The sequence below is a fragment of the Struthio camelus genome, chromosome W, assembly GCF_040807025.1.
Source record: "Struthio camelus isolate bStrCam1 chromosome W, bStrCam1.hap1, whole genome shotgun sequence".
In the NCBI taxonomy this organism is placed as follows: domain Eukaryota; kingdom Metazoa; phylum Chordata; class Aves; order Struthioniformes; family Struthionidae; genus Struthio; species Struthio camelus.
In genome coordinates this window covers 5627600-5640087 of record NC_090981.1, presented here as the reverse complement: position 1 = coordinate 5640087, position 12488 = coordinate 5627600, and the positions used below count along the sequence as shown (strand labels likewise).

Here is a 12488-nt window from a genome sequence, read left to right as displayed (position 1 = left end):
GTAAGAACCAATAAAAGGTATTTTCTACTGCAGTTGCATAGATACAGTTGCCATGCTAATGCTTTTATGTGATTAAAGACAACAAAGGTGGGTAGATGTGAGAGTTACTTCATAACTAAATATCAGAGGAGATCTCTTACTAGATTGCAGGAGTATCTTAATGTTTATAAATATTATTTTTTGGGCATGTTAAGTGACTGTTGATCTGTGCAGGTCTGATCTGAATGGAGTTATCCTGGCTGATACCATCTGAGAATGACACATCATTTCTTTAATTATCCCATACATCCAGCATCTATTCATTTTGCATTTTACCTTTAATCAAGCTGAAGAAAAGCCTATTAACACTAAGAGAGATCAATAATCTCTGATGTAGTTTAATTTATGAATTCCAATTTCATCATCCAACTCTTAAATTTTTGAATTCTCAGTTATTGAGGGCTCCGATTCATGATTCCTCTCAGGTTTAGCTATGTTAGATGCAGGGGTTATCACTTTTTACATTCCCATTGCAGCTAAGTCTCACAGAGTTTGTGATCTAAAGCCTCTGCTGCCTGACTGGGCTTTTCTACTGGGGTCTTTGCTTGGAAGAATTGATCCTGTAGGAAATTTTGCTGACCTAAAAGAGGAAGCTTCTCATCCATGTACCTGTTTTTTCTCCTAGCTGGTTGATTAGCAGTAGGCTAGTTATGTCTGAGATGGCAGAAGAGAAAGCAGTCTAAAAAATCAGATTGCATGGCCCTGAGAGGGCACACTTCAGTGTTACTTTTATGGAGAGTATAGAGGTGGTACAGTAACTTTTGGGAGGCTGTTAATAATAAGAATCAGTAAGATAATAAAAAGTCATCCAGGGAGCTGCACATGAGAAAAGGAAATGCTTGTGAAATCAGCCTTGTACCTGCAGGAAGAGAATAAAATTATGCTTAGAGAAGAGCAGAGGTCAAGAAAGACCAAAAAAAAAAAAGCCATTCTCCAAAATAGCATGCGAGGACTGTCTGGGGAAGGTCTACCTTGTGCCTTGATCTAGAAAAGGAAGCTAAGGAATCAAGTCACATAAACAGACATTAGCGTGTGCTAGTGTCATGTTGGTTTCTGAACCAGGAACAGCCATAGAAGCTGAGGAGATGGTATCGCCTCTTCCAAGGCTGGGAGAATTAAGTTAGCAGAGGAAACTTTCCATTTAAGTCTTTCAAAGTTGAAGTTGTCGCCTGAGTGAGACGATGCTGTTTCTTTTGTATGCTCTTTGAAAACCGTTATTTGATGTGAGAGTTGAGAGGAATACCATGGCTTTGTTCCCAATATAAAAAAAAGGCTGCATGTCTTGGGGAACAATTGTTCTGTGCAGTGCACTGTTTATAGTATTATGGTCAATTTAAGCCCTGGAAGATGAAAACAAAGGTTGTTTTGAGTGTCCCATTGATCTTAAAAAATCATTTAAATCAATATGAAAATATTTTTGTAATAATTTCTTCAATTATTTCCCTTAATATAGCTTCACATCCATCAGTACCCTCTTTTTTTGCTAGCTCTTAATGACTTTAAAAATTGTAGTAAGCCATGCTGTGGTTATGGACTGCAAGACCTGGTTATTCCTGAAGGAGTGTATCATGATTTGTTTTATCCATGGATGGTAGTGTCTTTTTGCCAATAATGATTAGCTGAGGCAGTGGCGTCATGCTGAAAGTACTGACTTTTAGAGCCTCTGTCTAAAATTCTGCAAATCAGATGGGAGGTTAAAAAAAATTGTTTTCATGGGCATATGTGCAGAACTGGTAGAGAGCACCCATTTGTGCTAAGGTGAATGTTTGTTGTAGTGCTGAATTTTATATCACTTGCAGGTTGGTGGAGTTGGACTCTTAGCTGATCGTGTTTTTTCACAGACCTGACGTTGTCCATCCAGCACAGGATAGAAGAATATTTAACCTGCTCTAACTAGTATATCACTTTGATCATCACCAGGCTTTTGATAGATAAAGTGTCTGTGTCATTGGCGCAAGAATGTTTCCTGCATTAAAATAGGAAGGGGAAGATGTGTAGTTGTCCAGGTAATCTGTTAGAATATAAAATCACTGACTGCAATTCTGGCATAAATACCTGGGTCAAATAATAAAGATGCTTGGATAATAAATGTGGTCCACTTGAATAGGTTATGCAAGTGTGATCTTTACATATTGATGAATTATTTAAGTGGTTATCAGTGGGGAGTGGGAAGGGAAATAATTCAGCATTTATGTGCTGACCCGGGACAGGGATAGCATGAACCTTTTTATGTGGTTTACTGTAGGTTTCCTTGGGCCAATACATAGGGCATAGCTCTTGTCTATAGACTGGAGTTTCATGTGTGCGCTTAGGGGATCTGCTTAACTTGGCATTTCTATCTTCCTGTTAACTTCACCCCTACGTATAGCAAACACTAGGATGGGACTTCTAACTGTAGCTGGTACTACGTTTGTAAGCTTGATCTATGGCATATCACAGAATCGTTTAGGTTGGAAGGGACCTCTGGAGATCATCTAGTCAAATCTACACTGTTTTCCAAAAATGTATTTGTCTCAGGACAACAGATTACTTCTGTGGATAAGAATAATTGTTCTGAAAATGGAGGATTTCATTTAAGAACATAATCGCAAGTGCATCTTTTGACTAAATTGTGCTCTGTAGAAATAGAGTGATATTTTTAATTGTTTTGATTATGTTGTGCTTGTAAATGAGCACAGGAAGAATTAAATGGCCAGACTTATCCTACAACTTTAGTAATGCTAATTTATTGTATTATTAATAATTAGCATGATAATACATAATTTTGGTAGTGGAAGATACCTCTGTTCAAAAATGGTGCTTTCACACTATTTTTAATGAACAAAACTCTTCAGACTGGAGAAACAAGATGTAGAGTCATGTCCCTCTCTCATCAATGTGCCTTATGTTATCAGAATGTGAAGAACAGACTTTCTTTGCTGCTTTGCTCTGAAGGCCTGTTTTAATCTCAAAATCTGTGAAATAAAAATTTGAATGAGTCTTCCTTAATAAGAACATGTTGTCATCAAACATGATAAGAATACAAGTTTACTGAAAATAGCTTGTTGCAGAACACAGGACGGTTAGAGAAGTACTGAGAGAGACGTGTCTTACCTACCCTCCAGAAAAAACCAAACCCAAATAACACCCTCACCCCATCGTAATTGCAACAGCAGCAGTATTTTAAAGCATGAGTCCAGAAAGTTAGTTTCTAGAAATAAAATTTTATTTTGTGCAAGGCAGGGAGATATAAACTGTGTGTGTACATACATACATACATATATATATACACACATGTACACATACACACACACTTGCTCTAATTTGGGATAATTTAAGAAATGTAGAAAGGATATTTGTTCTATATACTTATTTAATATAAGACAGCTTACAGTTTGACTTTGTATTTTTACATTTGTGGAATAACACTCATTAGAAAAAGCCCATTGCAAAAAACACTCACAAATGAGTGATTAAGGAGTGAAGTGGGGAAGTAGTGTGCAAATGAAAAGATTCTCACCCAGGGAGAAGCAGTGTCATTAAAATAACCATTAGCAAAAGATGAAACAAAAACTCTGTCCTCTCTAGAGTGACCTGAGAAAGGCGATTTGCTACAGACACCACCCAGAGCCTTCAGAAATTTGTTTTTCATTCCCTTTCCTTTGGAAAAGAGTTGACAGTAGCTAGTTTGTAGCCTCCATTGCACATGTAAGAGTCTTGGGCAGAAATGTTCTGGAAGAAGTTAGTAGTTCAGAAGTTTAATATGGTTAACAGCCCAGCCAAGAAATACACCCCCTCACTGTTGGTTTACCTACTGCTATATTAGACTCAGTTGTAAGCTCCAGCTCAGAGTTGTTCTTGCTAAGCTCTTGAGAATGGAAATTGCCTCTCCTTCCACAATCTGTTTTGGTTCTCTTATGTTGCCTGAACTATTGGTGTGCTGGAGTTAACGATTAGACTTCAGATGGCTCATTGATTTATTTGGATTATGGAGAAGGGATAGGGCCCGTCGGTAGTTCTTGGTCATCTCCCACATAATTTTCTACCGTTTTAGAGCTGCAGTGTGTCTCTGTAGCAAAGCTGCTGCTAACATGTGAGTTTTAAAAACAAGTGTGCAAACTTTAGTGCTCTAGAGCACCATAATGGATTTTGAAGACAACACCAAAAAAATCTCTTAATTTTTCAGAAGAAACCAGTATGGGGCCTGATGAACGGGGCTGACGTTTGTCACTGAAACTCGGATTGCTGTTGAGGATCCTTACTAGTGCTATGTGGGGTAGTGCTTTTTGGAATATGAGCAAGGAAGCAAATCATTTTATAGATACAGATTACGTAGATATAGAATAGCATCAGATGGCTTGAAATTTTAGATGTTGTTGGTTGCATTGGATTCCTAAAGATGAGCGACTTTGTAGATTTAACAGTCCATTCATTTTCCATTCATTTTCCATTCATTTTCCATTCATTTTCCATTCATTTTCCATTCATTTTCCTCCTTTTTCTAGGTTATGTCAGCTGCTGTGTACTTGGGAAGAAGCTAAAGAAAAAAGCTTCTATACATTGAAAAACATTAAGAAAAGCATGAGCTCATGAATCTTTTATTCATTCTTTCGGTCGACAGACCAGTCAAATGTATGCTGCACAAGAACAATTTGATAAAGGGAATATCTTATAAACAGAGTCTTCTGCATGTGAAGGCCTATACCAGACACTGTACTGTTCAGAAAGCTCTCTACTTTATATAGTTTCTTTCCCAATACGTATGGAATGGAGAATATTTGTCCTGGTTTTATTACCCAAAAGTATTCTCATGACTGTGTCCCATATAATGAAAAGAGAACTAAGTATCTTCCTTGTACCCAGATTAGACGCACAAAGAAAAAAGTTTGCTTTAAAAAATGACACAGTTATAATTTTTGAGGATAATATACTAATTATACCCTTCTATAGAAGGATTAGGATTTTACTCAATAAAATGCAGAATGCTAATTCAAAAAGTGTAAAGGCTGAAGTGCTTTTTGTTAATAACAACAACAACAATGTTTAATTGCATGTGGTTGGTTCTGAGACATGTATCTTAGTATCAGTCAGATATGCTTCTCAAATTAAGAAGCATAGCTCATTAAAAGAAAATAAACTGGAATATTTTCATGCAGTTAGCTTGGCATTAATGATGTACGTAAGAAGATAGACAGGGAGACTCTTCATTTTATTAAATGCTGAACATACTCAATTCCCTTTGGCAATGAGGAGAACGCAAAACCCTCGGTACCTCACAGGGTGTGTTCAGCTTCTGAAGGGTCAGGACAAAAGCCTATTACTTTGTCTAGTTACTGATTTTAACCAAGTGATGAAAACAGGGAAAATTACAATTAGAAATTGCTATGTATGGTTTGCTGTGTGTATTTCCACTGCTTTTCTTATTAGATTTGGGAAGTGTTTTCAATAACTTTTTCCACGTATGCATGAAGTTGCTTATTTGTTATCTGCTACTTAAAGGGAATTCTGTCCGGTTAGTCCTTAGGTTCTAAACATGAGTCCTTTATATAACCTAAATTTATTTGGCTTGCTTTGGAGCTATGAAGCCAAGGAAACATGTCTGATCCCACAGTGACTGCATTCTTTGGGCAAACTGTGAAAAACGTTACAACTAAGGGCAATATCTAGATACTTAACTTGTGTTTTGAAGTGTCTTTTTGGGAGGGGGGGTTCTTTTTGTCATTGTTACTTGTTGCAATTGTCTTCTAATGTGTTACAGAACAGGAGCAAACACCTGGAGAAAGTCCATGTCGTTCTTGGGAATAAATCCTGTGATTTGGATTCTCTCATTTCTGCTCTGGCCTATGCCTACTTTCTAGACAAGGTAATGGAAAAAAATGGACAGAGGGATTATAACTCATTTGTTACAGACATCTTATTGTTAAGCAAATGGAAGCATACTGTAAAAACATTAGAGTTGGGACAATTATTTTGTTATAATCAAAGGTGAGATTTTTAAATAGAAACAATCTAGATTTCTTTCCATACAAAAATTAATGAGTGGGTATAGAGTGGGTGGCTTATTCAGTAGAAGCAAAAATCACTCCTGTGCATTTGCTAGCACATGGTATATATATCAGTTACATTTGATTTAAGTTATGCATAGATTTCCTGCAAGTCTTCTCAGCACTGGAATGGATTACAAGGCCTGCAATGCAAATCACAGATCTTTAGGTAACTGCTTTTATTAGACTGTTGGAGGCAGGATGGATCATTATTAATTGCTTGTTATTTATTAGTATTTAAAGTTGCACTCACAAGTCCTTACTGAGATAGGTCCTGTTATGCTAAGCATTGAATGTGGGCACTCTGAAAGACAGCCAGTGACCTGAAGAATTTGTTGTCTTAACAATCACAGTCAAAGAATGTAAAGGTCTTCTCTCCATTTTTATAAAAGCTTAGTGAGATCAAGAAAATGGCTTCCTGGCCCTGCTGAAGTTGGTGATATTGGCTGACTTCAATCAGGAGGTTATTTACGGAAGTAAAGTGACTTGTCTAAGTGTATATGTTGATAGATCTACATCTTCATCCATTGTCGGAAAAGCAGAGTTTGATTAAGAGTGTCAGGGCTTTAGACATTGGAGTCCAATGAACCCAAACATCGTCAATTTGTGTTTACAGAATTTTAAAGAAAACAATCTTTTCCTGAAAAACAGAAGCGAGTTTTTTTGCAACTGTATATATACCTTCTCCCTCCTAGTTTCCCAACAACTCTGCTGGATTTACCTAGAGACAGAAGAACAAGAAAAGAAGTGAAAGATGGTTGTTTCTGCCTTGTTTTTAAAGACTAAAGTAAAAGGGGGAAATATTGAATGGAAAATTCAAACAGTTTCTAATTGCTCAGACTGTTAAAATGTCTTACTAATGAAAAACAGGTCTTATTTTATGCAACTCTGACAAATACGCACCTACATTACAGGTCAGTCCTCCTGATGTTCTTTGCTTACCAGTGTTGAACATGCCAAGAAGAGACTTCAGCTACTTCACGGAGACAAGGTTTATATTGGAGGAGCTGAATATCCCAGAGTCATTCCATATCTTCAGAGATGAAATCAATTTGCACCAGTTGAATGCTGAAGGGAAATTGTCTTTAACACTTGTAAACAGCAACACACTGACAAGGTATTGCATTGTATATACAACAGGATAGCTTACTTGGGCTTGAGTTATTTTAAAAATTATATTTTAACATTTTTCTGAGTAAGAATTCAGTGACATTTATGCTGTCCTTATTGGTATTGCTGTGGAATTGCAGAGAAAAAAAAAGGAAGTTAAAATATATTTTTTCTCCCATTATGCCTAATGCATGCACCAAACTAAATATAGTCATTTTTCCATCACTTCTGATGCTCCCTTTTTTAACTAAAAACTTGTGTCCTCCCAGAGCTTAGATTAGATATTTTAATTTAGTTTAAATAGTCCTAAAATTTCTTGTGACCAATAAATAAGAGAGCAGATTTTTTTTTCTGCTTCTTAGCTTTCACTAAAGGAAAAAGACTATCATGTTGATCTGGAGGTGGCCAAAACACTTGGATATTTGCTCTTAAGATCTATCTAAGGGTAGATAAAAGTTTGAGACGTGCTGTACAGAAAACACTGTCTTTTAAAGAAAGCTTAAGGACTAAATGGAATGTGTTATAAATACATCTAGCAACATATAAGATTCTACTTTCACTTCATCAAGACTTTGTTTGGTTGCTAGATGATCGCAGTCCTTACAAACTGCAGCAGTTTTCTCAGAACATCCTCAATGCCAAAGGCTCAGAGTTGCTCTGTGAAAGACCATATTCCATCATCTTGTCCTTAGGAGGGAATCTTTATAAGCCCAGGGTGAATCTTCTAGAGGAGACTTCTTTATAAAGGTCTGTCTGTCTTGCCTAGAGTGGAGAATGCTGTTTCCTTCCAACTCTCTTTAGGACTTCCTTTATGATAAATATGATAATATTCCTTATGATAAATAACATTGTCTGTGCTATAGCATAGCTGTGCTGCTATGAGAAGACTTCCCTCCCCCCCCCCAAAATGCACCCTCCTACCCTGAGGTGTCTATAGACTCAAAGAAAAATAAGAAAAATCTAAAATGAGAAATATGTATAAATCTCATAGCTATTGATTCTTTAACAACTGCAATCAACTCTACTTCATTCACTTTTGCAAAGTAAAAATTATTCATAAGATTTGCTTTATATTTATTGTTGTCTTTGTTTCTTCTTTCTAAAGAATTATGTTTTGCATTTTATATTATTAGATGTAATTTGGCTTTGTATTATAAGCAGAATCAGAAACTGACCAAATGCAAAATAAAGATGTTTTGTAGGTAGCCAAAATATTCAATGGGGAAAATACCAAATCTCCCCTATATAAAGAGTGATATTTTCAGTGCACACATAAATAATCTTTTCTAATTATTAATTTTTTAAAGATTTTGGTAGTTGAAATGTAATCATTTAAGTCTTAGTACTTAGTGATATAGCAATCAATAAAAACACTGAATTCTTCATTCCAAAATTACAATTTTAGGACTTGACTGTGAAGGAGTTAATGACCTTTTTTTTTGGCCTCATAGCAGAATTTGAATAAAAATAACATTAGTATTAGAGTCTGGCATTTTTTTTCAAAGTGTTTGAACTGTTAACATCTAATAATACCCAAATAATTAACAAGGGTGTACTGGAATATTTAAAGATCAAACAATTGGGAAGAAAAATATATATGATTTTTAAATTTACTTGATAGTGAGGATAAAAGTTTGGAATCAGCTGTTGTCAAAGTCATCAATCCAGATGAGCAACATAACAGCAGCCTGGAGTTACAAGCGTCATCTTCCTCTCTAGTAGTAAAAGAGATTCTTCAAGAGGCACCAGAGTTAATCACTCGGCAACTGGCTTATCTCCTCAGAGGTGAGAGATTACTCTTTATATTAACTACTGAAAGGTTTAATGGAATGTTTCTGAATCTGCTCATGCAGAAAGAGTGTGATCCATTCTTTGGTAAAGAGAGTAAAGAGTTTATTAAAGAGTAACATTATTTTGAATATTAAAAATGTGCATTTAAAAATAGGCATGAGTGGTCTTTGCTGTATCACTAGACAAGAATATTAAATGGAGCTGTCAACATACCAGCTGGGTAGCTGGAACAGCTGTGCAGTTCTAACTGCAATTCCAGGAGCTGTGCGATATTGGCAGTTTGACTCAGCCTGCCTGTGGACAACAATATGAATGGGAATCTAATGCTTACATGTTAAAACTTCTCCTGATCGTGATAATTTGTATAGAATCATATTTTAGTGGTGTGATGTGGAACTTCTGCTATTTAAAAATGTTTTAATCAAATCTTCGTTACATACTCCTATTCTTTTGTATTATCTGCCCAGTACAGTATGAAGCAGTAGGACTTCAACAGTCAGAAGTATGTTCATTTATGTCTTTATAGTTTATCATTTGTTTTAGTTTCCTGAGTTTCTGTGCTGCAGCAGAACTATTTAATGAAAATAAAACTGGAGTTGTGAAGAACTGATTGCTGCTTTTAAGCTATTTGCTGAATTTTGCTATCATTTACTGAATTTTAAAGGCAATAGGTTTAAATTGACATAACTGTTAAATTTCCTTTTGAGAAATTAATGTAGACGTGTTTAATAAGGAATATGAAGTCTTGCCTACACTTAGGTTTCAGAAGCTCCTGGAGTCCTGACTTGTCATTGCACTGATCACTATGATAGCTAAACTAATACATATGTTTGAGAAAGTACAAAAGGCAATGTTTTCAAAGCCTTTTTCACATTTCCGTGGAAGAAGTGTTAACAGTAACACAGGATTTAGCCCACTGTTTTAGAACCGTTCCATGTTAATAAGTAAACCTGCTATGAATTATTTTTGTAAGCTCCAGTTTCTGTTGAGTAGCTCTCTAGGAATCTAGGCAAATGACCAAGCACCATAATTGATTATCATGGCAGAACCAAAAAAGGTATTTGAGAATCTCTTAGGATACCTGTTTGATGGTGGAAAATGTCAGGAGGCAGTGGTTTGAACAATAAACAAAAACATATAAGGATTATACATGGTAGTTAGTGTCTGCATGTTTTGTCCCTCTAGTTTGTATCCAAGTTAAAATATACTACTTTTATTAGAGAAATGTTTGAAGTGTTTACATTAGAGGTTACACTTCCAATTTTAAAGGAGATGGTATATAAGTTTTTTAAAAAAAATAATAAGTTCATATTAACTGTTGTATTTGGTAGCAAGTGTTTGCAGAAATTAGTGGATTTACGGTTTCCTGTCTTCCCACTCTTGCATGGTATGAGAAGTGGCTGGCAAAGCTTAACTAACGATAGCTGCACTCGTGACTTGATTTATTTATTTTATTTTTTCTTCTCCCAGTAACACAGTTTGTATTAGAAGGTTAAGTAACATAGCATGTTCTGTTGTGGTTCTTGTAAAAACAAAAAAAAATTTTCTACATGTAAGAACCTACCACTGCAAATTCAGAGAAGTCAATGAATCCCATTACTGGCTTTGACAGTTTAAAAATATATTTTCTTTGCTATAGATGTATGCGGATGGCAGATCAAACACCTGCAGTCTAAGAGTAAAAGATCAAATACAACCTACCCAAGTCTGGGTTTTGTGATTTTTTTTTTTTTGATATATATTATGGCCTTTTGCCAAATCCCTGTCCATAAAGTATCCGGTTTCACACTGATATCTGCTGGAAAGAGAACACAGCTAGGCATAAACAGTCCAGGAGGTTCCTGCAGAGCATTCATGAAACCTTTTTGACACAGGTGATGGAGAAGCCAATGAGGAGAGGTGTGCTGCTGGACCTTGTGCTAACAAACAAGGAAGGGCTGATTGGAGATGTGCAGGTTGGGGGCAGCCTTGGCTGCAGTGACCACGAGATGGTGGAGTTCAGGATCCTGCGAGGAGGAAGCAGGGGCAATGAGTAGGATCACAACCCTGGACTTGAGGAGAGCAGACTTGGGCCTCTTCAGGGACCTACTTGGAGGAATCTCATGGGGGAGGGCCCTAGAAGGAAGAGGGGTCCAGGAGAGCTGGTGAATATTCAAGCATCACTTTCTCCAGGCTCAAGAATGGTGCATCCCTATGAGTAAGAACTCGAGCAAAGTGGGCAGGAGACCTGCATGGAAGAGCAAGGAGCTCCTGGCAAAACTCAAACAGAAGGAGGAAGTCTACAGAATGTGGAAAAGGGGACAGGCCACTTGGGAGGAATATAGGGAGACTGTCAGAGTGTGCAGGGATGCGACGAGGAAGGCCAAGGTCAAGTGCTAAGGGAGCTGGCAGATGTTATTGCTGGGCCACTCTCCATCATCTCTGAAAGGACATGGAGAACAGGAGAGGTGCCTGAGGACTGGAAGAAAGCCAAGGTCACCCCAGTCTTCAAAAAGGGCAAGCAGGAGGAGCCAGGGAACTACAGGCCTGTCAGCCTCACCTCCATCCCCGGGAAGGTGATGGAACAGCTCCTCCTGGAGGTCATCACTAAACATCTGGAGGACAGGAAGGTGATCAGGAGTAGTCAGCATGGATTCACCAAAGGGAAATCATGCTTGACCAACCTGATAGCCTTCTATGATGGAAGGACTGGCTGGGGAGATGAGGGCAGAGCAGTGGATGTTGTCTCCCTGGACTTCAGCAAGGCTTTTGACACTGTCTCCCATCACATCCTCCTAGGCAAGCTCAGGAAGTGTGGGCTGGATGAGTGGACAGTGAGGTGGATTGAGACCTGGCTGGATGGCAGAGCTCAGAGGGTTGTGGTCAGTGGCACAGAGTCTAGTTGGAGGCCTGTAGCTAGCGGTGTCCCCCAGGGGTCAGTCCTGGGTCCAGTCTTGTTCAATGTATTCATCGATGACCTGGAGGAAGGGACAGAGTGCACCCTCAGCAAGTGTGCTGATGATACTAAACTGGGAGGAGTGGCTGAGACCCCAGAAGGCTGTGCTGCCCTTCAGAGGGACCTGGACAGGCTGGAGAGCTGGGCGGAGAGGAACCTCCTGAAGTTCAACCAAGGCAAGTGCAGGGTCCTGCACCTGGGGAGGAATAACCCCATGCCCCAGGACAGGCTGGGGGCTGACCTGCTGGAGAGCAGCTCTGCCGAGAAGGACCTGGGAGTCCTGGTGGACAACAAGTTGACCATGAGCCAGCAGTGTGCCCTTGGGGCCAAGAAGGCCAAGGGTATCCTGGGCTGCATGAGGCAGAGTGTTGCCAGCAGGTGGAGGGAGGTGATCCTGCCCCTCTACTCAGCCCTGGGGAGGCCCCACCTGGAGTCCTGTGTCCAGTGCTGGGCTCCCCAGTACAAGAGAGACATGGAGCTCCTGGAGAGAGTCCAGTGGAGGGCTACAAAGAGGATGAGGGGACTGGAGCACCTCTCCTATGAGGAAAGGCTGAGGGAGCTGGGCCTGTTCAGCCTGGAGAAGAGAAGAC

At 38.5% G+C, this 12488-nt stretch overlaps 1 protein-coding gene across 1 annotated transcript in view; it reads left to right on the top strand.

Annotated features, from left to right (window-relative positions):
* LOC104142796 (prune homolog 2 with BCH domain) overlaps nucleotides 1–12488 on the top strand; it is a 132136-nt gene that overhangs the window by 23791 nt on the left and 95857 nt on the right. Inside the window, exons 2-4 of the mRNA XM_068925882.1 lie at nucleotides 5777–5881; nucleotides 6977–7179; nucleotides 8794–8957. Coding sequence (XP_068781983.1) covers nucleotides 5777–5881; nucleotides 6977–7179; nucleotides 8794–8957 — 472 coding nt within the window. The remainder of the gene's footprint in view (nucleotides 1–5776; nucleotides 5882–6976; nucleotides 7180–8793; nucleotides 8958–12488) is intronic.